Genomic DNA, 27,557 nt, shown 5'->3' with positions numbered 1-27,557 from the left:
GCCCGCACAGCCCCACCCTGCAAAGCTCCAACTCGACACAGAGCCTCGGCCCTGGGGGAGCAGGGAGCCTGAGCCTTCGGGAATGTTTTCTGAGCAATCACCTTGCAACAAGCATTAAGAAATCTTGTTTCCAAGGAAGCGGCCAGTAATGGTTGCCCGCAGCAAGGGGAGGTGGGAGGAGACAAGCGGGGCGCGTTCGTCCGGCTTGGCTTCTGACACTGACGATCACAGCCATGAGCCGATGGCGCTGGCTTGTCCTTGGGTGGTAGGCCTGCTCCCCACTATGTCCGGCAGAGCTTCAGCGGGAAGTTCTCGGTGATGAGGTGATCCGCGTGGAGAAGCACGACGACATTGACCTCAAACTCTGTGGAGAGGAGACAGGGCTGCTGCTCACCTGGACCACGCCCCAGCTCCAGAGGGGCCGCGCCACCCGGGTTTCCATCCACATAGTGTCCCGCGTGGAGCACAGCCAGCGCCGACCTGGCCAGCTAGCCAGGAGGCCGCACCGCCCTTCCTTCCTGGCATGAACGTTCCAGGCTGCTTCCAAGCTGATAACTGAGCAGATGAGATGGCCCCCGACCTCCTCACCTTAAAACCGAGCTGTTCTGTAGTAAAACACCGCACTCTTTGGACTAACGCGTGTGGCGTGCCCCAGAGTATGAAAGGAGAGCCCACCCGAGGCTTGTGGCACGGGGGCTCCGGGGCCACAGCAGCTGGGGAGCCAAGGGGGGGTGGGAGCTGGGCTACAGTGGGGGGGTGCCGTCCGCGCCTGGCGCCTGTGGGCATATACCACAGCACAGGCTACACGCTAAACATGCCTTTCAAGACAAATCCTTTGCTTGGGCCATGTCTGACCCGGCTCTCACTGCACAGTCTCTCCGTACACAGGCCCCAGGCATTTCACAAACGTTACGTCCCGCTCCCAACACCCCGGCCAGCCGCGCCATGGGACTCTCCATCCACGGCGCAGGAGGGAGACGTGAGGCACACGGGTGACGGTGGCAGGCGCGACCCTTCCCCCTCGGCCAGCCCGGGGTTGAGGCGGCCCGCCATACGCTCTGAATTACGGTCTTAGAAAACATTTACGGTAAACGAGATTCTCCCTGGACTAATAATGATGACGCACATCCAAAGATATAGGGGTGTGGCATTAATAAGAGTGTACTGGCCTTGGGAGTAAGTCCTCATTTCTCCCTAGAGCAGAGTAACAGCAGAAGCAATTACCAAAACCCCTCCTCACGCATCAGTGAGGCCTGGGCGTGGCTCACCAGCACGCTCTGCGTGGTCTTCTCGGCCAGGCTGCAGAAAAGCAGCTGGGTCAGGGCTACATCACTGTGGTTCCCTCTGGCTGTGCTTCTGTGTAGTGGGTGTTTGGGGGGGGTGTGTGTCAAACAAATGAACTTATTTTTTTGCAATACTGGGGATGGAACCCAGGGGCATTCTACTTCCAATCTACAACCCTAGCCCTATTTTTTATTCTTCATTTTGAAACAGGGTCTCACTGAGTTGCAGAGGGCCTCACTAAGTAGCTGAGGCATCCACAAATCACAATCCTCCTGTCTCAGCCTCCCAAATGCTGGGATTACAATCGTGTGCCGTGCCACCACACCAGGCTTCAGATGAACTTTATTAACATGACTGTTCTTTTCTTTTCATGGTAGCCATTCTACCACTGAGCCACACCCCCAACCCTCGTATTTTTAAATTTCGAAACAGGATCTTGCTGCCAGGCATGGTGGCGCACGCTTGTAATCCCCGCGCTTGGGAGGCAGAGACAGGAGGGTCACGCAGGTTCGAAGTCAGCCGCGCTGGCGTAAGAGACCCTGTTTCCAAAAATAAAAAAGTATAAAATAGGTCTGGAAGTGTAGCCTGGAGGTAGAAGGGCTTCCAGGAACCCCAGCACCAAAAAAATAAAATAAAATAAATAAATAAATAAATAAATAAACAGGGTCTTGCTAAGTCACTCCATCAGCCTGGAACCTGTGATCCTCCTGCTCAGCCTCCCAAGTCCTGGGGTCACAGCGTGCACCACCACGGCCTCCCAAGTCCTGGGGTCACAGCGTGCACCACCACGGCCTCCCAAGTCCTGGGGTCACAGCGTGCACCACCACGGCCTCCCAAGTCCTGGGGTCACAGCGTGCACCACCACGCTGGCTCGTGAGGACTCTCACTAGGAGGAGGTGCCCCTGGACACCTGGCGGCCAGCAGGGCACTGTGGCGCGCGCCTGGGGTCCCGCTCCTCGGGGAGCCGAGGTGGGAGGACGGCTGGAGCCAGGGTTCAGGGCCAGTCTGGGCAGAATATCAAGGCCCCATCTTGACATCAGCAAGAACAAAACCAAGACAATCACACATTAGGTAAGAAGACTGAAAACATCAATGTTCATGGCATGTCAGGGGAAGGAGGACAGACAAGGCTGATCTGGAACGGGATCTGGACCCTGTGGTCCCACATTTCACCCGGCTTCCCCGGGAGAACGAGGCCGGGTGGCGGGGGCTTCAAGCCCTCCTGCCCGCCCGCGTCCACGCTGCGCTCTGTACACGACCCGGGTCTCCACCTAGACCCCCCACCAGCAGAGCCGGCCTCCGCACCAGCCCTCCCTCACCCTGGCGTTCGCTTCCCTGGTCCAGTGACGTGGCTTTCTGTGTGACGACCTCCCCAAGAGCCATGCTGCCGCTGTCCCGGGCACCACTGAAGCCGCCCAGTGGGCTGAGCCGAGCACCCCGCCGGGCCGCGCCCGCCCATGGCTTACCCACTTTGAAGTTGGTGGTCTCCAGCGTGGGGCAGGTGAAGAGCCGGGGGAAGACCATGTATATGGGGATGGAGAGGCCCCGGCAAACGTCCCCGTCGGCGACCTGGATGTTCTGAATCTCCGTGGCGTCGCGGGCGAAGCCTTCCATACACCCTGGGAGCAGGGAAGGTGGTGAGGTCAGGAGCTGCCCCACACCCTCCCCAGCTCGGCCCATCACCGTCAACGCGCCGGCCTGCCCCTCCAGCTCGTGCTACGAGACTCCAGAGCGGTCCTTCCCCTCCGCCTCACACGTTCCTAGGCACACTGCGCTACTTCAGTGCGCCCGTGTCACGTGTTCTTTGCCCCCAGGTGGTAGGTCACAGGTATCTGACAGTGGGGCCTCGAGAAGTGACTGCATTCTGGGTGACAGTGGCTGTCAGTGGAGCAGCACTGTTATGACAGTGCAGTCTTTGGTAAGCTGGCCGTCTCACCCACCATGCCCTCCACCGCCTTACTCTGCGGCCAGAAGGCCCTCACCGGGTGCCAGCACCATGTTCTTGGACTCCTCACCTCTGGCGCTGTGAGTCAAATAAACCTCTGTATTTACATCATCACCCAGTCTCGGGTATTTTTTTTTTTGGGGGGGGTCCGGGGATGGAACCCAGGAAGGAGCATTTGGCCTCCAAGCTACACCCCCTGCCCTATTTTTTATTCTTTATATTGAAACCGGGTTTCACTGAGTTGCGGAGGGCCTCACTAAGTGGCTGAGGCTGTCCGCAAACTGCGATCCTCTGGTCTTAGCCTCCCGAGTGCTGGGATTACTAGTGTGCGCCACCACGCCCGGCTTCAGTCTCAGGTATTTTGTTATAGCAGCAGAAAACAAGCTAAGATACAGGCATTTATTGCAAAAGACAGACAGGGCCTACTCTTCACCGCCCACATCATCATAACGCTGACCAAATGAGCGCCAGGCAGAGCCAGGCCGCCCGCCGCCCCCAGGGCCTCACCGCAGGTCTCCACCCGGACCAGCTGCAGCTCGATGCTCCGGATGGCGGCGTCCGAGTGCTCCACCACCAGCTCCCCCGTCAGCGGCTGGGTGATGGCACAGTTGGTCGAGGTGAGATGTCCTCTAATAAGGAATTTGGGGAGCAAAGCTCTCTAGAGCAGACAATCACACAGCAAGTGTGTAAGGAAAAGTAGCAAATGCTTGTTGATTACTCTGTTACAAATAAAAACTGAAAACAAAGTGAGGCTGTTATACAATCCACTGGGACCTGTTTTACAAAATGAGAAAACAGGCCCAGTGATTACATCTTCACCGGACATTCCCAGACTGCAATGGTCAACAGCTCTGTTCACCTGGAGAACCCAACGGACATGATCCACACAGAAGACAATGACAGACCACGTCGCCGACGCACCTGCGCTCGGATCGCCAGCCCGCAAGACGGAGCCACAGGGCAGGGGTAAAGACATCACACGTTTTTAAAAAGATAAACAGCCGGGCGTGGTGGCGCACGCTTGTAATCCCCGCGCTTGGGAGGCGGAGACAGGAGGATCGCGCAGGTTTGAAGCCAGCCGCGCTGGCGTAAAAGACCCAGTTTCCAAAAATAAAATAGGTCTGGGAGTGTAGCCCGGAGGTAGAAGGGCTTCCAGGAATCCCAGTACCACCAAATAAATAAATAAATAAATAAATAAATAAATAAATAAACAAACACATGAAAAATGTTCCCAAGTGCGCAATTTTGAAAAATCAAAGCATTTATTGTATTTCAAAGAATTTCTCAAAATTTTATTTTAAATCAATAAGCATTTGAGGAAAACAAAAAGCAAGAAAAAGGATTCGCTACACACACACACACATACACACACACGCATACACACACACGCACACACACACACACACACACACACACACACACACGGACAACCCCCCCAAATCGAAACAGAACAGAGGTGAAAGGTGAAAGGGCAGTGCGTCTCTAAGAGGAGAACAATCCTCCTGGCCCACGCCTGTCGTCCCAGAGACGCGGGAGGCTGAGGCAGGAGGACCACAGGCTCGAGGCCAGCCTGGGTGGGCAGGTGAGACTGTCTCAAGATGAGTGCGGCTCACTGGAGGAGCTGGCTGCTTTCAATGGGGCGGCGAGGACGAGGCCCCCTGGCCTGTGCTGCACTTCCTGAGGGCGGAGGCCGCCACCTTCCGGTGCCCCAGCCTCCAACCTGCCCCCAGCTCTAGTCAGTCCAGCCCAGTGAGTGAAGTGCAGAATCAGAGGAAAGGAGGGAAATTCTGCCGAGAGCTTTAAACACACATTCTTCTTCTAGGTAACCAGAGCTCAACATGAAATCAGATGACAACACCGACTTACTCAGGGGCAGACACCAACGAGGACCCTCCTCTTGCCAATGACCCGATTCCCACATAGAGAACTGGCCGTCTGGCCCCGCACGGCTGTGAGCCAGGGCGTGAGGGCGTCTTACCTCCTTGACGTTCTGCAGGGTTTCCGGGGTGATGGTGAAGTCCACGGGACTCGGAGTCAACTTCCCCTTCTGAGGCTAAAGCGGGAGGAGAGACCACTGAGTGAGGGCAGGCCGAGAGCCGTGCGGCCAGGGCAGCAGCCCCTCTACTAAGCAGGGGCAGGAGAGGGAGCCCCAGGGCCCTGGCGCTGCGCAGACACTGGGCTCCGGTACCAACACGCTATGCTGAGACAAGGCTGTGCTTCCAGCTCTGTCCCCTCCCAAAGACTTGGTATCCTCCACATCTGTGAAACGAGGAGGAAACGTCTACACTTCCGGGGGACTTCACGGTGCAGAATTTTAAAGTTAGATGTCAGAAGCAGAGCAGTAAGTGGAGTGTGGTGGTGCGTGCCTGTAATCCCAGTAACTGGGAGGCTGAGACAGGATTACAGGTTCAAGGCCAGCCTCAGCAACGTAGCAAGACCTTATTTCAAAAAAAAACCAGCAGCCAGGCACGGTTGCGCACGCTTAGAATCTCAGTACTTGGGAGGCTGAGACGGGAGGATCGTGGGTTCACAGCCAGCCTCAGCAACTTAGTGAGATCACCTGCAACTCAGTGAGATCCTGTTTTGAAATAAAGGAATAAAATAGGGCGGGGTTATAGACTGGAGGTACAATGTCTCTGAGTTCAACCCCTAGTCACAGTGTCTGTCTCCTGTCCCCACCCCCCACGCGTACACACACAAATAGAAACAGAATTCCATTATATGTTGACTCTGACCCTCTGTCTCAGCATGAGCCAACACTGACCTGCCTCCTGCAGGCTGCCGAGTCGGCACCATAACAGACGAGGCACTGGTCTCAAGCTCAGACGGTGCCCTTGGCTCCTGGGGCAGCTGAGGCCCGTGGAGCCCGGTGACTTGCTCACTAAGTGGCAGTGCTGCCAGTGTGCCAGGCATGGGGACGGGGCCACTGTCACGGGGCTCCACACACGGCTGTCTACCCAGAAGAGCCACGCCTGTTAACTGAACTAGGGAGGTCACGAGTCCATCGGCAGCGATCATCCCCACGTGACGCGGCGTCACACCATCACGAGCCTGGCTGCCGGGCGCCTGCCTGGAGCTGATACCCGGGGCGGGATCCGCCAGGCTGGTAAGTTCTGGCAGCCAGCGGATGGGCGCTTTGCCAAGTTTCCTCGCCCACCAAAAGCCTTACCAAGGAATACTGTTCACGAGCACACGCTCTAACATAACCAATGCACGGCTGTATTCTTTCTGTGAAAATATTCTTCCCTGCCGTATTTGAAGAAATATTTAACTTGTAAACTGCAGGCCACAGCACCCTTTGGTATTCTCATGAAACCACTCACCAAGAACAACATGACCTTTAGGCCACCTGTGACAGACGCAGGGAGCAGGGTGGGCCGGGACATTGCTCATGGGGCCCCGCCCAATGCTCCCCAGCAGGGTTCTGGGCTCACCGGGGTCCAGGGAGGCTGACCCCGCAGGCCGGCTCTGGGCAGGGCCCGAGTTTGGGCTCATTCTCCTTTACAAAATTTAAGGCTCTTGAGCTGGGCGTGGGGGCGCACGCTTGTGATCCCAGCATTTGGGAGCTGAGACAGGAGGATCACGGTTCACGGACAGCCTCAGCTACTTAGTGAGGACCTCCACAACTTAGTGAGACCTTGTTTCAAAATAAAGAATAAAAAATAGGGCTGGGGGTGTAGCTCGGAGGTGGAATCCCCCTGTGTTCCATCCCCAGACCTGATTAAAAAAAAAAAAATTTAAGGCTCCTTTAAATAAGAATCTAAATCCAGGTGTCCCTTTTTTTTTTTTTTTTTTTGTGGTACTGGGAATGGAGTCCAGAGGCATTCTACCTCTGAGCTATATCCCCAGCCCTATTTTTTATTCTTTACTTTGAAACAGGATCACACTGAGTTGCAAAGGGCCTCACTAAGTAGCTGAGGCTGGCCACAAATGGTGATCCTCCTGTCTCAGCCTGCCGAATAATGGGATTAAAAGCGTGCATCATCACGCCGGCTTGTCCTACCTCTGAGATACACCCTCAGCCTTATTTCAGCTTTCAATTTGAAACAGGGTCTCACTGGGTTATTGAGAACCTCACTAAATTGCTGAAGCTGGTAGCTTGGAATCTGAGATATTCCTGTCCTGGCCTTCCAAGTACTAGGGTTAAGGTGCATGCGGCCATGCCTGGCACCAAGGCTTTTTTTTTTTGTGGTACTAGGGGTTGAACCCAGGGCATTCTACCCCTGAGCTATACTTCCAGTCCTATTTTGGTTTTTATTTGGAAGCAGTGTCTCGCTAAGTTGCTAAGGCTGGTCCTGACCCTGCGATCCCTCTGTCTCGGCCTCCTGGGTACGGGGGTACATGCCGGCTCTCCCAGGCATGTTTAAAGATCATGTTAGTGCTGGCCATTCTGTACCAGGGCTGTTTCCCATTGTGCTGTTAAAGCTTGTTATAAAGGTGGGGGACTCCTCCACTGAGGCATGAACCTGAAGGCGGCGTCCACATGGGCCTGGGGCGACGCCCTTGCGGGCTTGGGCCTCTGGCTGTCTCTACGTAGGCGTCACACCCTTCTGCCTGCACCACGAGAGTAAGAAGTGGCCGACGGGGTGAATGCGGGCGCGACCCTGACCCCGCAGGACAGTCCAGAGCCCGAGGAGAGCTTACCGCGGAGTGAACGATGAATTCGCAGGTCTTGGTCAAGTCCTTGGCCAGCAGCGAGCGCCTCATGTCACAGCGCAGCGTGTACTGCGGGAAAGGGAGAGGAATGGCGGCTTTGCGCAAACCTTGACAGTTAAAGAGGCAAGTCAGGGTGTTTTAGGAAAACTGTCCAGTCGATGTGCTACATAAAATTAAGATATATAACAGGGGCGTTAAGGCTGAAAATAAAGGGGTTTCCCTCAAATGACAAAGAGCAAATGAAAACACTTGGGGACACTGCTCAGCCCACTCCACGGCGGCCGGCGCTGGGAGCGCTGTTTTTCTTCACAGAAAGCTGTTTTTTGCAACCAAGTACATCATCCTCTGCGTGTGTCTTTTGAACAGCTCTCTCAGGCAACGCATGAAACTCACATGCAGACAAAACTCCAGTTAAACCCTCCCAAGTGTTTAGAGGATTTTTAAAGTGCTGTGTTTTACGCAGGGCAATGATATCTACTCAGCCCAAAGCATCAACTCAAACTTAATTAATAAATCAAATAAGTCCCTAACTTTCAACCCTCCTGCAAAGTTCTGTCTCATCTAGAAAGGGAGCTGCGCAGGGCGGAGAGCACAAAAGCACCTTTCTTCCCAGGAATGAAGGGCAGGCTCTTCTCTGCCCCAGTCCCGACTCCATCTGCCACCAGACAATAGCAGCTGTGGAAGCCATCCCTCGCCGGCAGAGGTGCAGGGAAGTCATAAATCCACTTCCCTCCTTTACAAGGCTTGCTCAACGGAGAATACAAGCCTATGTTAAAGAAATAGCCCCTGGGTATTAAACAAAGGGATATTTATGAGAATAAAATAGACAAGTTAGTGCTGGTGCCAGGAAGGAGTTAGGGCATCTCCATCATCCAAAAGGAAGAGCGCCCCTGAGGGCGTCCGCACAGCCTGAAACAAGGCCAAAGGAAACGGAGGAACTTGAAATAAGTATAGCATGGTTCTCACCAAAAGTGAAGGCCACGGCTGGCCGGGCGTGGGGCGCACGCTTGTCATCCCAGCGTCCGGGAGGCTGAGACAGGAGGATCGCGGTTCTCGGACAGCCTCAGCTACTTAGTGAGGCCCTTTGCTACTCAGTGAGACCCTGTTTAAATATATAGAATAAAAAAATAGGGCTCGGGGTGTAGGTAGCAGGGCAAGATGAGAAATCAATACAGAACAGACACGAGGGGGCTTGGCAAGAAACTGGTGTTCAGTTCTCGGGGCCACCGGTCACCTTTGTGTGGAAGGCCACGCCGGCTTTTAGCAGACGCACTACAGCACCAACGCGTGGGGTGAGGCCACTCACCTGAATGTTGACAAACACGCCGTGGTAAGTCTCGTACAGAACTTTGTTCCCCTTCCCGTGCAGGGGAAACTCAAAAGGAATTTCTGTTTTGCCGCCGGGAAACCTCCCTGGCTTCACCATCTCTATGGTGCTGTTGATGATCTGGACGGGCTGGAAGGAGACACGGGCTCGCGGTCAGCACCCACTTTCAAGTCCCCCAAGCCACGGTGGCTCCCGAGGACACGGCACCCCAGGCCCAGGCGCTGCTTCCCGGTGTCCTGGGACTGGCAAGGAGGATCCGCTATGTGAGCCTCTGGCACAATCATGGTTCACTGATAACACTGGACACGGAGGGGCTTGGTACCCAGGAGGAGCTGAACCCACATGTCCTGCTCTGCCGCCCAGACCTCCCCTTCCGCAGTCCTAACCGCCTGTCTGCAGGACGTGGAGGTGGCCACGAGGGCGACGTGTCGCCGGCCCACCCCTCCCTATGTCATGGCGGCCTGGCTCCTCGGCGGGTGCTGCCCTCAGCAGGTGGCAGAGTGGACCTCTCCGCTGGTCCCCAGAGCAAGGGGCACGAGTGCTGAGAGCCAGGCTGCTTGCTCTTCTTTTTCTTTTTTTCTTTTGTACTAGGGATCGAACCCAGGAGTGTTCTGCATCCAAGCTACACCCCCAGCCCTAGCTTGGATTTTTATTTTGAAACAGGGTCTCACAACGTTAGCAGGTGCTGGCCTTTAGCCAGAGATCCCCCTCTCGGCTGCCCAAGGGCTGGGACTACAGGACTGTGTCGCCACACCTGGCTAAGATTCACGTTTCTAAGCAGCACTCTGAGGAAATCCAGGATTTAGAAGAGACTCGCTCAGCGCCAGTGGATTAAAATAAGAACTGCACACACGGGAAGCGCCTGAACGAGCACTGGACGCAGCCTTCCTCTGCTGTTCTTCCCTGGGCAAGAGTCAATGCAGAGCTGGGTGGAACGGTGTACACCAGTAAGCCCAGGCCTTGGAGGCTGAGACACAAGGGTTTCAGGTTCAAAGCCAGCCTCAGCAGCTTAGCGAGACCTTCAGAACTAAGTGAAACTTTGTTTAAAAAAAAAAAAAAAAGGGCCAGGGGCATAGCTGTACTGTATAGACTGCCCCTGGGCTCAGTCCTCAGCGACATACATGCACACGGGGCTAGCCCGGCCTTTAGGAAGTGGTGAGTTGATAAAGTTACAGCCTGGGACACAAAACTGCCTCAAATGACAAAAGGAAGGGCCAGCTGCTTGCTCCTGCCCCTGACCCCAGTGTCCAAGGCAAGAAGAGCCACCTATACGGCCGGGAACCAACAGCCGTGCCGCGGGAGCTGAGCGCCACCAGCCGCAGGTGCGGGTGCAGCTCAGCGGAGGGCGCTTGTCTTGTTAGTGGCTGACATTAGACCACTTGGACTTCTCCGAATCCTCCATATCAAGTAGGAAAAAACATACACAGAATTTATTTATTTATTTATTTAATTTTGTTTGCAGTACTAAGGTTGGAGCCCCAAGGGCAGTCTACTACTGAGTTACACCCCCAGCTCTATTTTTAATTCTTTATTTGAAATAGGGTCTCACTAGGTTGCAGAGGGCCTCGCTAAGTAGCTAAGACCGGCTGCGAACCTGTGATCCTCCCATCTCAGCCTCCCAGGAACTAGGATCACAAGTGTGCGGCACCACGCCGGGCAACATGCAGACTTTTGACAGTATTATATACTTAGGGGTTGATTAGTCAATTCTAGAAGTAGGAGGGACCACCAGCCCTTGCAGAACAACCCCCGCACCAATGGAGGCAGTGATAAACACCATCCCCCGGGAGCACCAACCCTGCCACCCTCACCTTCACGGAATTGTAGAAGGCTTCGAACACGCCCACACTCTTGGCACTGAGCTGGAGGTTGACGGTGCCTTCCATGGTCAGAGACACGCCCTGGTGCTGGACGGAATCCTTGCTGGAGATGACCACCACGCCAGAGAGCATTTCCTATGGGACAAGGGGCAGCCTCCAGTCAGCTCACAGAGCTCTTTATGTTGTTCACTGGAAAAGAAAGTCTCCTGCCCAGGTGTTGTGGCGCTCATTTGTAATCCCAGCATTTGGGAGGCTGAGAAAGGAGGTTCGCGGACAGCCTCAGCTACTTAGTGAGGCGCTCCACAACTTAGTGAGACCCTGTTTCAAAACAAAAAATAAAAAATAGGGCTGGGTTTGTAGCTCAGAGGTAGAGTACCCCTGGGTTTCATCCCCAGTACAAAATAAAAAAAAAATAAAAAAAAAGAAAATGAAAGTCTCCTCAACCATCAATCCACTCAAGACTCCTACATTCAGAGACCTGGATTCTAGGACGGAGCAGCAGGAATCCTCCAGACACACCTGCCTGCCTGGCAGGGAGAATGCCAACTCAAGTGTGACTCCCGGGCCAGAGGGCAGGCTCACCCGAGGCCACACACAGATGGACACAGTGGTCCCTGTGGAAGCGATTCAGACCTGGGCATGGCGGCGCACGCCTGTGATCACGTACTTGGGAGGCTGAGCTGGGAGGACTGCAGGGTTGATGGCCCTCCACAACTTAGCGAGACCCTGTTTCAAAATAAAAACAAATCAGGGCTGGGAGTCTAACTCAGTAGAATGCCCCTGGGTTCAACAATGAAAGAGAAAAGAAGAAAGAAAAAGAAGGCGGAAGATGATAGGACACTAGCCTTTGGGGGTCTTTCTCAATTCCACTGCCTGAAAAGGTGGTGATTTTCGAGACACGAGCGGTCAGCCACACTGCCTGTGGCCTTTCTGCCCAGAAGTCCAGCACCCTGGTGAGGGAGAGAGCACGCCGGCTCGCTGGGGCCGGGACGGTGCCCAGGAGAGCGTCCGTTCCCTATCTGGAGCCATGGCAGGGCCCAGCGGCCGGGAACGCATGCTCTGCCGTCTGGCACTCACTTCCTGTCCCGGGACTTGCTGGCCTTGGTGTGCAGGGGATTTTAGTGGAAGAGGAAGTTGAGGAGCCTAACGGCATACACGCAAGCACAGAATCCACGATACACACCCGGCACCTGGCCTCCAGGACCTGCACTGCAGTCATCAGATGGTGCTGTGGGGCAGAGCTGTCAAGACCCCAAAAGACAGCAACAAAGCTGCCCCAGGTCAACCACTACCACCCGCAGCGACTGTGCTCACGGCGCTTACCCGGGCACTGACTGAAGGAAACACTTCAACAGACTGTACATACGCGAACCTGTCGATGCCAATCTTAATGTGTGTGAGGGAGGTGAGGGAGTGAGGTGGGACCAGGGGAAGCCCCCAGGTGCTGTGCGCATGTGTGGTCCATCACCCCGACCTTCACGGTGATGTGATGCCAATTACCAATAAAAGTATGAATATGTGTGTTCTCATTTCCTCTACCTACCCAATAAAAAAGTTTTTTTTTGTTTGTTATTTTTTTTTTTTTTGGTGGTACTGGGGTTTCTGGAAGCCCTTCTACCTCCGGGCTACACTCCCAGACCTATTTTATATTTTATATTTTTATATTTTTATATTTTACGCCCGGCCATAAAAAAGTTTTTTAATCAAAGTTTTTACCAAGTCCTTATGTGAAAACTGGAAAGCAGAAAATATTCTGTGACCCTAAATCCGCTAAGTATTATTATTATTTTGCTACCCACTACCATTCCCAGATCTTAAAGTCTAAATTAAAACAAACACGATCATCTCCGTTTTAAGCAGAATTCAGGGAGAATTCATTTTGTTTCTGAGAATATTTAAATCTCATAAGCAGATTTAGATGAAAATTCCTCTGACATAATTTAACTTCTAAATTTAATTAAAAATCAATTCTCACGCCGGGAGTGGTGGCACGTGCTTGTAATCCCTGCGCTTGGGAGGCAGAGACAGGAGGATCGCGAAGGTTCAAAGTCAGCCGCACTGACTTAAGAGACCCTGTTTCCAAATTAACAAAAAGCATAAAATAGGTCTGGGAGTGTAGCTCAGAGGTAGAAGGGTTTCCAGGAACCCAAGTACCACCAAAAAAAAAAAAAAAAAAAAAAAAAAAAAAAAAAAAAATCCAATTCTCTTACTTTTTGTACAACCCAAATCAAAGAGAAAATTAGAAGAAAAAACAACAACAACAACAAAAAAAAACCTAAATCCATTAAGTCAGGTGTGGCAGTATGAACTTGTAATCTGAGTACTTGAGAGGCTGAAACAGAAGGATCACAGCTTTGAGGTCAGCCTGAGCAACTTGGCCAGACTCAGTAATTTAGCGAGACCTTGTTTCAAAATAAAAGTGTTGGGGGTGTAGCTCAGAGGTAGAGCACCCCTAGGTTCAATCCCCTGCACCACCCCAATTAAATCCACTAGTATATTTCTCAGTTACTTGACTCTTCTGTCCCAGAAGTGAGACATAATTCTGAGAACTTTTTTTTTGTTTTTTGGTTTTTTTTTGGTGGTACTGGGGTTCCTGGAAGCCCTTCTACCTCCAGGATATACTCCCATGGGCTACATTCCCAGACCTATTTTTTTTTACTTTTTTATGTGGAAACAGGGTCTCTTAAGCCAGCGAGGCTGGCTCCGAACCAGGGAGATCCTCCTGTCTCCGCCTCCCAAGCACAGGGATTACAAGCGTGCGCCACCACGCCCAGCGATTCTGAGAACTTTCTGAATTAAACAATGCAACAGCCCACAAGCTTGCAGTTATTCTCATGGGCACAGGTCTCAGGTTGCCCTGCCTAGCAGGTAACTGTAACATCACGGAGCCCCTGGAGGACCCAGCAGGAAGTAGCTCAGAGGCAGGCAGGGGAGCACGCTGCGCCTGGAGGGGCTCTTCTGCCGTCCTTAGCTAACACATAATGTGGTAAAGAAAACTTAAAAAAAACCCTGTATATTTGTTGATAAAACTGGTAAATCCATAATATACAGGTCTATCCAATTCCTACCAACAGCGGGCGTGGTGGCGCACGCTTGTAATCCCAGCATTCGGGAGGCTGAGACAGGAGGATCGCGGTTCGCGGACAGCCTCAGCTACTTAGTGAGGTCCTCTTCAACTCAGTGAGACCCGGCTTCAAAATAAAGAATAAAAAATAGGGCAGGGGTGTAGCTCGGAGGTCAAATAAATGCCCCTGGGTTCCATCCCCAGACCCACACAAACAAACAAACAAACAAACAAATCCTACCAACAAAAGAAGGATATAGTATTCATCCAATCGTGGGGCAGGAAGTTTAGAAACATGATTTGATAGAGTCAGGACCCCTGATTGTGAAAAAACAGGCTATTTTTGTTTGTTCTGCCAAAGAACCGAAATTAACCAACACCTAAGATGTTTTTGTTTTGTGTGTGGTACTGAGGTTGAACGCAGGGGCACTAAATCTCTGAGCAACACCTCTATCTCTATTTTTATTTTAGAAACAGGGTTTCACTAAGTTGCGGAGGGCCTTGCTAACTTGCTGAGACTGGTCTTGAACCTGCAACCCTCCCGCCTCAGCCTCCCAGAACTGGGATTACAGGTGTGAGCCACCCTGGTGGGCTAATACCCAAGATCTTAACAAGAGCTTCTCCCCCAGATTTGAGAAGCACTATCTAGACTCTCAGGGAGAGATGAAGATACACGGCTCTGGATTATTAATGCCTCACCCAACACAGCAGGCCGGGGCCTTCACCTGGGGCCAGGCGGTCACTACCGTTTCCCCTACAGCAGCAGGCTTTGGTACATTTGTACACAGATGCTCTTCCCTGGATATCTCTATGGCTCCCTCCCTTGTCCTCCAACTCAGTCAAATGACAACACTGTAGTGAAGCCGGACTGCTCCCCCCCATCTAAAACTGTACCGCTCTCTCCCCAACACTCACGCCCCTTCTCAGACTCTGCCCTTCCCACCTTCTAAAATACCACAGAAGCCCGGCGTGGTGGCACACGCTTGTAATCCCCGCGCTTGGGAGGCAGAGACAGGAGGATCGCACAGATTCAAAGCCAGCCTCAGCTACTGAGTGAGGCTCTCAGCAACTTAGTGAGACCCTGTTTCCAAATAAAATATAAAATGGGTCTGGGAGTATAGCCCAGAGGTAGAAAGCCTCTGGGTTCCACCCCTAGTACCACCAAAAAATAAATATAAAAATAAAAATAAAATAAAATACGACAGAAGTACTTGTCTACTTAGTTGACTGTCTGTTCTCCACTCCTGGACATAAACTCCACCAGGGCAGAGTGATGGGCGACAGCAGGCACGCAATGCATGTTTACTAAATGAATAATGACCATCCACCAGGAAAAATAAGTGCCATGGTAGATGAGAATGGTGACCATGAACCGCGCCATGTGTTTTTAATATGTAATGAGCCAGGCTTGGGGTGCACACCTCACCCAACACAGCAGCGATGGTTGCTTTCATTGACAGTCTCAGGCATCTGCACCTGCTGGGATGACACCTGTAATCGCAGTATGTGAGAGGCTGAGACAGGGTAACTGAGTGTGAGGCCAGCAGGAATGGCAAATACACTACAACCAGGCGGGAGTTCATCTAGGAATGCAAGGATGGCTCCGTACTGAGGACGACTACTAATACAAGTCATAGGTCAATGACCCAAGAGAAAAATTATAATCTCCATAGAGAATAGATCGAATTCATATCTATTCCTGATAAAATCTGTAGTAAAATAAGATATGCCCCCAAATGATGAAATATATCTGCCCTATCCAAAGGTTAGAATTAAACTTAATGGTAAAATATGACACAATTCATTTAAGTCAGGAATAAAACAAGGAGTTTTATTACTATACAATTACTATAGTGCAAGCACTAGCTATCACAATGAACCTCAAGAGGAAATCCACAAGAAACAGAAAAAAAGAAAGTAAAATGACCATTATTTGTAGATGTTATGACAGTGTATCAGAAGTAATCCACTGAAAAGCTCCTATCAACAGGAAGGGAAGTTAAGGAAAGAAGTCAGCTGAATACACACACACACACAAAAACAAAAGGCAACCCATGCAAACCAACAATCAGTAAGTAGGAGAAAAGACCTCAATTTAAAAAGCAACAAAAAGCTGGGTGTGGTGGTGCACCTTGCAATCCCAGCTTTCGGGAGGCTGAGACCTGGAGGATCACGGTTCATGGACAGCCTCAGCTACTTAGTGAGGCCCTCTGCAGCTCAGTGAGACCCGGTTTCAAAATAAAGAATAAAAATTAGGGCAGGGGGTGTAGCTTGGAGGTCAAATGTCCCTGGGTTCCACCCCCAGACCCACAAATAAATAAATAAATAAATAATAAAAATAAAAAGCAACAAAAAGTTAAAATACTATGAATCAGTTTAATAAAAAAAATTACAATTCCCATATGATGAAAACTTAAGGTCACAAAAGAAAACCTGAACAAAAAGAAACCCAGTCCACACTTTTGAAGAGGAAATACTGAATGCAATTCACATGCCTACTTTCCCAGAAGTTAAGTCTACAGAGACAACCCAATCCTAAAAGATGAGAAAAAAATCAGAATTGGTTTTTTTCTTTTTTGGGGGGACGGAAAAAGATGGGGGTAGACCAGGCAAGCTGATTCTAAAGTTCATATGCAATAATCAGCTCTCAAAAGAGGAGAAATGAGAGAAACCAGCCCTAATATATTATAATGCTCTAGTATTCACAAAGTGTGGTGCCCGTGTATAGCCTGAAAGGTCCATGGAACCGAGTGCAAAGTCCAGAAAGAGAATTAGGTAGTATGAGAATTTAATATGACAAAGGTGTTTAAATCTATAAGGAAAAGATTACTCAATGAATGATACTAGAAAAACTGGCCAGAGAACTGGAAACAAAACTGAAGTAAGACCCATTCTGTAAGCCGCTGGGTAAGCCCTAAACGCGGCAGACTCACAGGCTGCCGGGAAATGGACCAGCTGCAGGGCCCTAAGTGCGTGCAAGTCAAGGTCTGCGTTTGCTCTCGCAGGTGGAAGGCAGAAAGAACAGGAGGGTCTCATGAAAACAGAAGGGAGGCCGGCAGAGAGGACGGGAGGGAAGGGAGGTCAGGGGTGAACTGACCATGTCACGCTACCTCATCTATGGATATGTCATGATGCATCCGCTGTTACGTGAGATTATAATGCACTAGTGAGCTTAAAAGAGACAAATGTAAAAACTGAAACAAGGTTTGGACAAAACCAGAGAGACTGGCCTTTATCATACCAAAGTGAGGAAGGCCTTTCTAAGAATGACTTAAATTACGAATAAATATGACCACAAGTATGACTAAAATAAAGTTTGTTAGACAAAGATGACTGCGCGTGACACTGCCACATAAATATCAAGCCGAGAGTCACTTCCCCACTATTTTAAGAACGCTTAAAAAGAAAAATCAATGACAATATTCAGCAGGAGGAGGATACCAAATATGAGGCCAATTTGGGCAACCTAGCAAGACAGAAGAGAAAAGGAGAAAAGGGCCGGGGACGTGGCTTAGAGGAAGAGCGCTTGCCTAGCACTCAAAATGCCCCGGGTTCAATCCCCAGTACCTCAAAAAAAGAAAAAGCATTAAAAATGCCAGGCGTGGTAGCACATTCTTGTAATCCCAGTACGTGAGAGGACTGCAGGTTCGCAGCTGGCCTCTGCAGCTCAGTGAAACACCTCTCCTCCATTAGGCAAGGGTCAGCTAGGTCATGACTTAGGAGAAAGCCTCTCAGGAGTACTAGGTCATAAGTGAACAAGAGCCCCTCTCACCAGTAGATGGCTGTTTCCGAGGAGGCTCACCACCACACCACAATTATCTTGAGATCCCTCCTAGCTCACACATGCACATTTTTCTACCCAAATGGCGTTTACTTATAATTCATTTACTAAGGACTCAGTAGGACAAAGTAGAATAGGCATTTTTAATAGCATTTTAGCTGTGCAATTTTTCTTCATAATAATGAGCTGTTGTGTATAGAGTTTCTCCTCTTTTATTATTTTTTAACAAGAACTTCCATGCAAGCCAAGTAGACAAAATGCAGATATGGAGGTTTTTGTGAAAATAGTCGTCAGCCCACAGGGCGTAAACCCCATGTCACCGTAACCTGGCCGTGCCGGGGAGGAAATCTCTTATTTATGTGTTTCAAAACCATAATATTTAATAGTGTCATTTTCATGAGCATGTGTGCCAGATTTAAGAATGTAAAATGAATATAAAAACAAATGAATTATATTTACATTAGAGGAAGATTCACTGCAGGGTTCTTCTAACCAATAAGCTCCCCCAGTGCACTGAAAACATAATGTAATATTTCCGATGGATCTTAGTCAACTTTTTGATCAAGAACACATTACTATACCATGCAACGCATAGAGCAACACCAAAGCCACACTCAGCTTTCCAGAAGTGCTACTATCTCTGTATGTTCTTCTTTCTGGCTGACTCTCCTTCCAAGTCCACAGCTGTCATGTATCTGACAACCTGCAAACCACCCAGCAAGGACTTACTATGCCATCTGCGGGGTATCCAAACATGATTAATATCACGTGTTAGAGTCTGAATATAGACTGGGCCATGGAAACACCCATATACTGCAGTGCAAAAATGCCAAGAGCTGAAAGGATTGATTCAGGGCTCCAATCACACCAGTGGGTAATCCCATTGAAGACTAGTAAACTGAGTAATCTACTGGGTGGTAACCTACACAGGGGTGGGGGGCAGGCTGGAGGAGGCAGGCCCCGGGGGTGCACCTGTCCCTGGTCACTGACTGGCTGCTCTCCGGCTGCCTTGAGATGAGCCCCGCCTCAATGCCAAGCTCCGTGACGTCTGACTCGGAGTCAGCCAACTATGGACTGACCTCTGGAACCACAAGCCCAAATAAACCTTCCTTCTCTATGTTGTTCCTGCCAGGTAGAAATGGAAAAGCAGACGAAAATACCACGGCAGACAAAGAACAATTCTCACAGCATAAGGAAAATGGTTTTAAATTTTTTTTTTTTGCGGATCTGGGGCTGGAACCCAGGGGCATTTGACCTCCGAGCTACACCTCCTGCCCTATTTTTTCTTTTAATTTGAAACCGGGTCTCACTGAGTTGCAGAGGCCTCACTAAGTAGCTGAGGCTGTCCGCGAACCGTGATCCTCCAGGTCTCAGCTTCCCAAATGCTGGGATTACAAGCGTGCGCCACCACACCCGGCTGAAAATGGTTTTATTTAAAACCACTATGGTGTGTTTTTTTGAGGGTCTGGGGATGGAACCCAGGGGCATTCTATCTCTGAGCTACACCCTCTGCCCTATTTTTTTATTCTTTATTTTGAAACCGGGTCTCACTGAGTTGCAGAGGGCCTCACTAAGTAGCTGAGGCTGTCCGCAAACCGCGATCCTCCAGTCTCAGCCTCCCGAATGCTGGGATTACAAGCGTGCGCCACCACACCCAGCTTACCACTATGGTTTTATTTAAAGCCGCTACTGTGGGTCAGAGGCTATGGCTAGTTTCTTGAAAATTACCTCATTTATTAATCCTCAAAGCACAAACCTCTGAATAGGTGTCGTTTACATGCTCTAGATGAGAACTGAGACCAGCAGAGACACGCTGAACACTGGGCGTGGGAATAAAAAGACACGAGTTCACACCTCTGCTTTTACCAGCGCGCCCGGCAAGCCACTGAATTCTCAACCACGAGGTGGGGCAGGCCACCTCCTCCCAGATCTGCGAGGACCGAAGTAAGGCCAGCCCGACGGCTCTGCTAGTGCGTCATCACACTACAGCAGCAGCCGAGTGCTGGAAATATGAACGAGGGGTTCTGACCATCCTGACTGGCTCACCCCTGTAGTGTGAGGACAACTCTGCGTTCAGGTCCGGCCCCGTGAAACGGGAAGAAGACCCCAGGGGACCAAGCTTTGGACAATTGTCTCCGATTTCCTACTGCCCATGAGAAAAGCGTATTTACAGGAATTCTGAACTCCACTCCTGTATTCATTTGATTCATGCCCTAGGAATGACTATTTGAAGCAAATGCAAGAGGGGCTTAATGTATAGGTTGGGGCTATACCAAAATAAGAATCTTAACACCTGTCTAGAATGACGCGTAGAATGTTATTTATAGTCACAGAGTAAACCAACAACGTACTCACAAGACAACAGATCTCATTAATGCACTTCAAAAATTATTTGCCTTAAGCCAGGCATGTACTTGGGAGATTGACAGGAGGATCATGTTTGAGGTCAGCCTCAGCAAAACTCAGCAAGACCCTTAGAAATTCAGTGAGACCCTGTTTCAAAATTTTAAAGGGATAGGGGTGTAGCTTAGAGGTAAAATATCCTGGGTTCGTGAGCCAGGATGGTGGCACAGGCTTGTAACCCCAGCACTTGGGAGGCTGAGACAGGAGGATTATGGTTTGCGGCCAACCTCAGCTACTTAGTAAGGCCCTTTGCAACTCAATGAGACCCTGTTTCAAAATAGGGCTGGGGGGTGTAGCTTGGAGGTAGAATGCCCCTGGCTTCCACCCCCAGTACAGTTAAAAAAAAAAAAAAGAATGGGCCAGGTGTGGTGGCGTACGCTTGTAATCCTCGTGCTTAGGAGGCAGAGACAGGAGGATCGCGCTGGTTCGGAGCCAGCCTCGCTGGCTTAAGAGACCCTGTTTCCACATTAAAAAAAAAAAAAAAAAAGTTAAAAAATAGGTCTGGGAGTGGAGCCCGTGGGAGTGTATCCCGGAGGTAGAAGGGCTTCCAGGAACCCCAGTACCACCAAAAAAAAAAAAAAGAGAAGGTGAGGAAGGGAGGAAGGAAGGAAGGATGGATTAGGCTGGGGCTGTAGCTCAGGAACAGAATGATCCTGGGTGCAATCCCCAGTACCAAAAAAAAAAAAAAAAAAAGGAAAGAAAGAAAAAAAAAAGCAGAAAAGAAAGTAAGAAAAACCATTAGTCTTGGGAATTTTGTTCAAGTGTTATCTTAAAACTTCAAGTCGTCTTTTAAGAAATGGTACTAAGCAGCAAGTACTGCCAGGCCTGGGAATACAAATATTAAAACATTTTAGCTGGGCGTGGTGGGCACGCTTGTAATCCCTGTGCTTGGGAGGCGGAGACAGGAGGGTTGCGCAGGTTTGAAGCCAGCCACGCTGGCTTAGGAGACCCTGTTTCCAAATTAAAAAAAAAAAATGTATGTATGTATGTGTGTGTGTGTGTGTATATATATGTGTGTGTGTGTATATATATGTGTATATATATATATATGTGTGTGTGTGTATATATATGTGTGTGTATATGTGTGTATATATGTGTGTGTGTGTATATATATATATGTGTATATGTGTGTATATATATGTGTGTGTGTGTATATATATATATTGTCTGGGAGTGTAGCCTGGAGGTAGAAGGGTTTCCAGGAACCCCAGTACCACCAAATATTAAAACATTTTAATTGGGTGGCCACATGGAACGAATTTATGACAACAGAAAGTAATCAATACAATAATGGAAATATGACATGTTTGTAACTACAACTGAATTATGGTATTACAACTAAATTATAGTAAACATTCCCATGTTGTTGTCTTTTCCTGATCATAGATTTGACATTCTTCTGGGATGGTACCCAGGGACATTATACCTCTGAGCTACACCCCTAGCCCTTGAGCGATGTATTCTGCCAGCATCTAGGCAGGGGGATTCTGCTTCCAAATTCACTCCATCTGTCTCCTGGTCCCCTGCCACTCTCCAGGGTTACAGAGTGTTTGCTTTATAACAATTTCCTAACCTATAAAACTTGTGGGACACAACTACAGCAGTACTTAGCAAGAAACATGCATTTTTTTTTCAACAAGGAAGCTACAATTTAATAAGCTAAATAGCCAACTTATGAAGTTTTGTTTGTTTTCCAAAATAGAATAAACTCAAGAGAAATAGCTTGGAAAGAGGATGAAGCCAAGCTGCACTAGAAACGTGTTGTTGCTGCCAACGCAGATGAGGACGAGTGTCTGCAAAACCTTTTAGTGGCCTGAGATTGCTCCTCGAATGCCCACACGTTCTGGCTCGCTCTGCTCACTCACAACGCCACTCCTGGTGAGGGCCAATATGCAAAGAGGTTATTCTTTCCTAGGAGTGCTGTAAATAGCATTATGACATGTAAGTAAAAAAAAAAAAAAAGACTGATATGATTTCTGAAAATATGCGGATTCTCACTTTTTTATTCTACGATAGGGTCTCTCTGGCCTCGAACTCACAACCCTCGAAGCTCGGCTTCCCAAGCAGTTGGGATGAGACCCTGGTCTACTGCTGTTTTCAAAACCAGGTTCAATAAGCTGCAGAGGCCCTCCCGCCATGGCCAGACCTTCCTGTGTGCGCCTCTCATAACCACACGTTTACCGCAGCACTCCATCGGCTTTCCGCGGAGCCCTCCCCAGGTCAACAGACACTGGCCGAATGAATCTGACTGCAAGTAACAACCTAAAAAAGGCTGAGATTGACTAAATATGTTGATACGATCACGTATCCCAAATCAAGACACACTATTAAGCCAAAACAAGTTTCCAGGTGTGTGCGTGTGTGTGTGTACAGCTATGTCTGCAATACACACAAACCATCTGTGGATACTTGAGGGGATTTGGGAAGAGGCCTTCTCCTATACATCTTTCTTACATGGTCTGTACTATGCTGATATATTTTTAATGCTTCAACTATAATTAGAAAATAATGCCGGGCGTGGTGGCGCACGCTTGTAATCTCCGCGCTTGGGAGGCAGAGACAGGAGGATCGCGCAGGTTCGAAGCCAGCCGCGCGCGCTGGCTTAGGAGACCCTGTTTCCAAATAAAAATGTAAAAATAGGTCTGGGAGTGTAGCCCAGAGGTAGAAGGGCTTCCAGGAACCCCAGTACCACCAAAAAAAAAAAAAAAAAAAAAAAAAAAAAAAAAAAGAAAAGAAAATAATTTTGTCAAAGAAAATTCTGTTCTGGAGGAAAAACACAAGTATCACTTTTAAACCCAAATATAACCTAGGTCCTCTAGCATCTGCAAAATCCAAATGCTTCCACAACGAAATGGCTGAGAAGCACAGAAATAGAATCAACATGGCTGTAAGCATGATGGCACGTGCCTATAGTCCCAGGTACTTGGGAGGCTGAAGCTGGAGGACTCTCAAGACCAGCCTAGGGAACAAATACAGGGAGACCCCACATTCAAGTGTAAAAGTCGTATCAGTCCTCAGTATCACAATGTTAGTTACAGCACTTATAGGAAGTGGATATCACCCATTCCATGTTCTGAATTCCTCCATTTTGCATAAAATGGTCACTCGTAGGGAGCGTGTAACAGGCTGTTGGATGGACACAATTTGGGATCTGACCCATCTGGGTGGGCTCCAGCTCTGTCCCTGTCAGATGATCAAGTTCTTCAAGCTGACTGCCTCGGTTTCATTAGAAAAGCAAGAGTGATGTTGGCTGCCACGCCCCTAGACTGAGTTTCTCAAGTTCCTCTGCCAGAAAGAGAAGAGCCCTTACACATTTACAAGGCAAGTAAGTGTCGCTTGGGTGACGATCATTCACAATCTGAAGCCCAGGATGTTACTGCGTTAGGGTCAGGCGCCTCAAGCACACAGTGAGAATTGGAGCAAGTGTGTTCTGGCGGGTCCGTGGATCGCTAAGCCAAATCTTTAGTAACCGAGTCTCTGGCGGAGCTATTGAGATGTACAGAAACAATGGGAAATGTGTATGCCATCAGCTCCACCTGGAGCCGGCCGGCAAGAGGGGCCACCCCTGTCAACCACGGCAAGCTGTACTCAAAATAAGCACTGCCTGCGGTCCTCACCAGCAACCTGCCAGACGTGGTCCTGCCACATGGAGCTCCGGGAGCCAGAGTCCAGCTACCCCAGAGGGCAGACCATGGAGTCCAGCACCTGCACATGGTCATAGATATATTCCTGTGTCGACTCATTAGACCTATTGGTTTCACAACTTTTCTTTCTTTTTTCTTTCTTGCCTTAGTAGATGTTAGACAGATTTCTTTTACAATCATCATGTAAGGTCTGCTTTTGAGAAACACTGCTGTCAGCCAACAATCGCAGATTCTCCTCCTGTCACCAGCACCAAGAAATGTGCTTCAGGGTACAGCTGACATGTCTTCAACTTGGGCCCCCAGGAACCATCCTGGCTGCACAAGACTTCCACTGAGGCATCTCAAGAGCCCATTTCTTGTATCTTTTCTAAACTTACTTTTCATCACTTATACATTATTTAAAACTCCCCAAAACATCTCAGCTAGGGTAAACACTCTGAATAAAATGTGTCTCTTTTTTTTTTTTTTTGCAGTACTGGGGATGGAACCCAGGGGCTCGACCTCCGAGCTCCACCCTCAGCCCTAATTTATTATTCTTTATTTTGAAACCAGGTCTCACTGAGTTGCAGAGGGCCTCACTAAGCAGCTGAGGCTGGCTGTGAACTATGATCCTTCAGTCTCAGCCTCCCAAATGCTGGGATTACAAGTGTGTGCCACCACACGGCAATATGTGCCAACTTTTAAGTGGAATATATACTTAGGCTAAGTTGATATAGTTTTTTGTCACTATACCTTTATTCTTTGTGTGTGTGTGTGTGTGTGTGTGTGTGTGTGTGTGTGTGTGTGTGTGTATGTTACCGGAAATTGAACCCAGGGGCATTCTACTTCTGAGTTACAGCCCCATTTCCATTTTTAACTATTTTGAAACAGGGTCTCACTAAGTTGCAGAGAGTCTAAGTAGCTGAGGCTGACCGCGAACCCACGATCCTCCTGTCTCAGCCTCCCAAGTACTGGGATTCCAAGCGTGTGCCACCGCACCCTGCTTATACCTTTATCCTTATATTAAAAAATTTCCAAGCTCAAGAAAAGTTCTAAGAATACAAAACAGTGAGGAAATTAGGACCCTTAGCCACTGTTGGTGGACAGTGAAGTGGGTGCCCTTTGTGACTGGCACTTTGGAAAGTAGTTTGGCAGTTCTTAAAAAAACAAAAAAAGTTAAACATTGAGTTACCTAGCAAAATTAGCTCCTAGGAATATACCCAGGAGAAATTCAGACATACAGTCACACAAAAATGTGTCCTAGAATGTCTATAGTACCATTATCAATAATTGCCAAAGGTGGAAATAACATAAACATCCATCAACAGGTTGAACATGTGTGTCCCATAAAAAGGAAGAAATGACACATATGAAAGGTCTAGAAAAGGCAAATCCCTAGAAACACAAAGTAGATTTGTGATTGCCAGGGGCTAAGAGGAAGAGGGAACAAGGAGTGTCTGGTAGTAGGTACAGGGTTTCTTTCTGGGGTGATAAAAATGTTCTAAAATTAGATATTGGTGATGAACGCACAACTCTGTAAATATACCAAAGCCACTGAATCATGTATTTTAGAAGGGTAAGCTTTATGATGCTTGAGCTATATGTCTATGAAGCTGTTATTCTAAGAAAGTTGACCCACATAGCTTTCAACTAGACTCAGCCATTGTTGAGACCCTCTCCCATACACACGAGCAGGAAGAGGTGAACGTGCGCAACATAGGGCTGAGGTTTAGTTATGGAGAAAATCTGCTTCTAAATATTTCAGCATGGAGGCTATTCTCCCAGGCAACCAAACTACAAATAGCACATTCAGAAAAACCAACTTCAATTCAAAACTATGATCTACCATAGAGCCCATATTTAAGTTTATTTTTATCAAAAATTGTGCACTTAGTGTCTTTTAACCTCGAAACTTCTGCTTCTTTCTTTTTTCTTTTTTTTTTTTTTGTGGTACTGAGGATAAAACCCAGGGGCATTCTACCTCTGAGCTACACCCCCACCACTATTTAGTCTTTATTTTTTTTTGAAACAGGGTCTCACTGAGTTGCGGATGGCCTCACTATATAGCTGAGGCTGTCCACAAACCTCGATCCTCCTGTTTCAGCCTCCCAAATGCTGGGATTACAAGAGTGCGCCACCATGCCTGGCTCTGCCTCTTTTTTTGACGTTGACTTTTTGTCCGGTGGCACTGGAGACTGAATCCAGAGGCATTCTACCTCCAAGCTACATCCTGAACCCTACTTTATTTTTTATTTTGAAACAGGGTCTCACTAGGTTGCTGACAGTCTATGTTGCTAAGGCTGGCTTCAAACCTGCGATCCTCCTGTCTCAACCTCCCAAATACTGGGATTACAGGCATGCAAGATCATGCCACGTGACTTTTTTTGGTGTGTGTGTATGTGTGGTACTGGGGGGTGGAACCCAGAGGCTTTCTACCATTGGGCTATGCTCCCAGACCTATTTTATATTTTATTTGGAAACAGGATCTCACTAAGTGGCTGAGAGCCTAAGTGGCTGAGGCTGGCTTCGAACCTGTGCGATCCTCCTGTCTCAGCCTCCCAATCGCAGGGGGGGGATTACAAGCGTGCGCCACCACGCTCGCTTAACATTGACTTTTTTTTAAAGGATCTCAGCCAGATGTTTCAAAGAATGTCTCTCAAATGGATATGCCCAATTTCCTTATGAACCAAAGCAGACTAAACGTTTTTGGCAGGAATACTACATCGGTGAGTTGTGTCCTTTTCTGTCCATCAAGCCAAGGCGTACACAACCTCAGTCAGTCCCGGTGGTGGTGTTCTCACTGGACTTGGTCTGAGTGGTGACTACCTGAGTCCTCCCTTACAAAGGAGCCATCTGAGTCTGGGTAAATATCAGATTTCCCCAACTGTCTTTTACTCAAAAGTTTTAGCTCCCATTCAAGATCTCTGCCTGAAACTCCATCCCTTCTGACACCACTCTGCATTTATGTGACTAACTAGCTACTGATTTTCATTTCAGAGTGTGTGTGAACTAGTTGTGATTTCAGCTCTAGCTGTATATTAGATCTCCAGTATCCCCGGGGAGTAGAATCTAGGCAGTCGCTTTTAATGTTCCAGGGTGACTGATTGATTCCAAGGGTTAAAAGTTGGGGGAAATTTCCAACACGCTGATTTCGCTAATGAGGAAATGGAGGCCCGAGGAGGCCCGTGTCACAAAACGTGTTGACATATTAGGATTTAATTCTAAATTTGCATTTTGACATGCCATTCCTTCCTAGGAAAAAAAGCAACTTTTTGTTATTTTGTCACAAGTGACCAATATTTCAGCTTTCGAAGTTAACTGCCCTTTTCGCTCTTTAGATCTCTGCGGCCACGATGGGAGGGGAAGGGACGGTGGTCTTCGGCTCCTCGGCCCTCAGTGCTCCAGCGACAGCTCAAGGCGGGCCCAAGGGGAAGATGGATGTCCAGGAGGTCCGACGATCGCAGCCGCAGCCCCGCAGACGCCCTCCACGGCCGGCACAAGGCAGCGGCCTGGGGAGGACGCATGGACAGGAGATCCTGCCCCGCCCAGGGTCCCGCAGACAACGGAACCTGCAGGCGCAGCCACCCCTCCACTTACCCCAGCGTGATAAACTTTATTGGCTCTTTTAATCTTGATGTCCAGGGAGGTCCCCAT

The 27,557-nt window shown here is 49.1% G+C and overlaps 1 protein-coding gene across 1 annotated transcript; it reads right to left on the bottom strand.

The window, feature by feature from the left end:
• Positions 1 to 281: 281 nt before the first annotated feature.
• On the bottom strand, positions 282 to 27,557 carry VPS26C (VPS26 endosomal protein sorting factor C; the record flags this gene model as incomplete). The annotated part of the gene is made up of 8 exons (XM_080696208.1): positions 282 to 364; positions 2,751 to 2,903; positions 3,737 to 3,887; positions 5,208 to 5,282; positions 7,874 to 7,954; positions 9,192 to 9,341; positions 11,024 to 11,167; positions 27,501 to 27,557. The coding sequence occupies 8 exons, from the start codon at positions 27,555 to 27,557 to the stop codon at positions 282 to 284; spliced, it is 894 nt and encodes a 297-aa protein (XP_080552334.1).

Source organism: Muscardinus avellanarius (genome assembly GCF_963383645.1).
Source record: "Muscardinus avellanarius genome assembly, chromosome: 5".
Taxonomy (NCBI): domain Eukaryota; kingdom Metazoa; phylum Chordata; class Mammalia; order Rodentia; family Gliridae; genus Muscardinus; species Muscardinus avellanarius.
The sequence above is the reverse complement of the archived record's forward strand: the minus strand, read 5'-3'. Positions and strand labels throughout refer to the sequence as shown.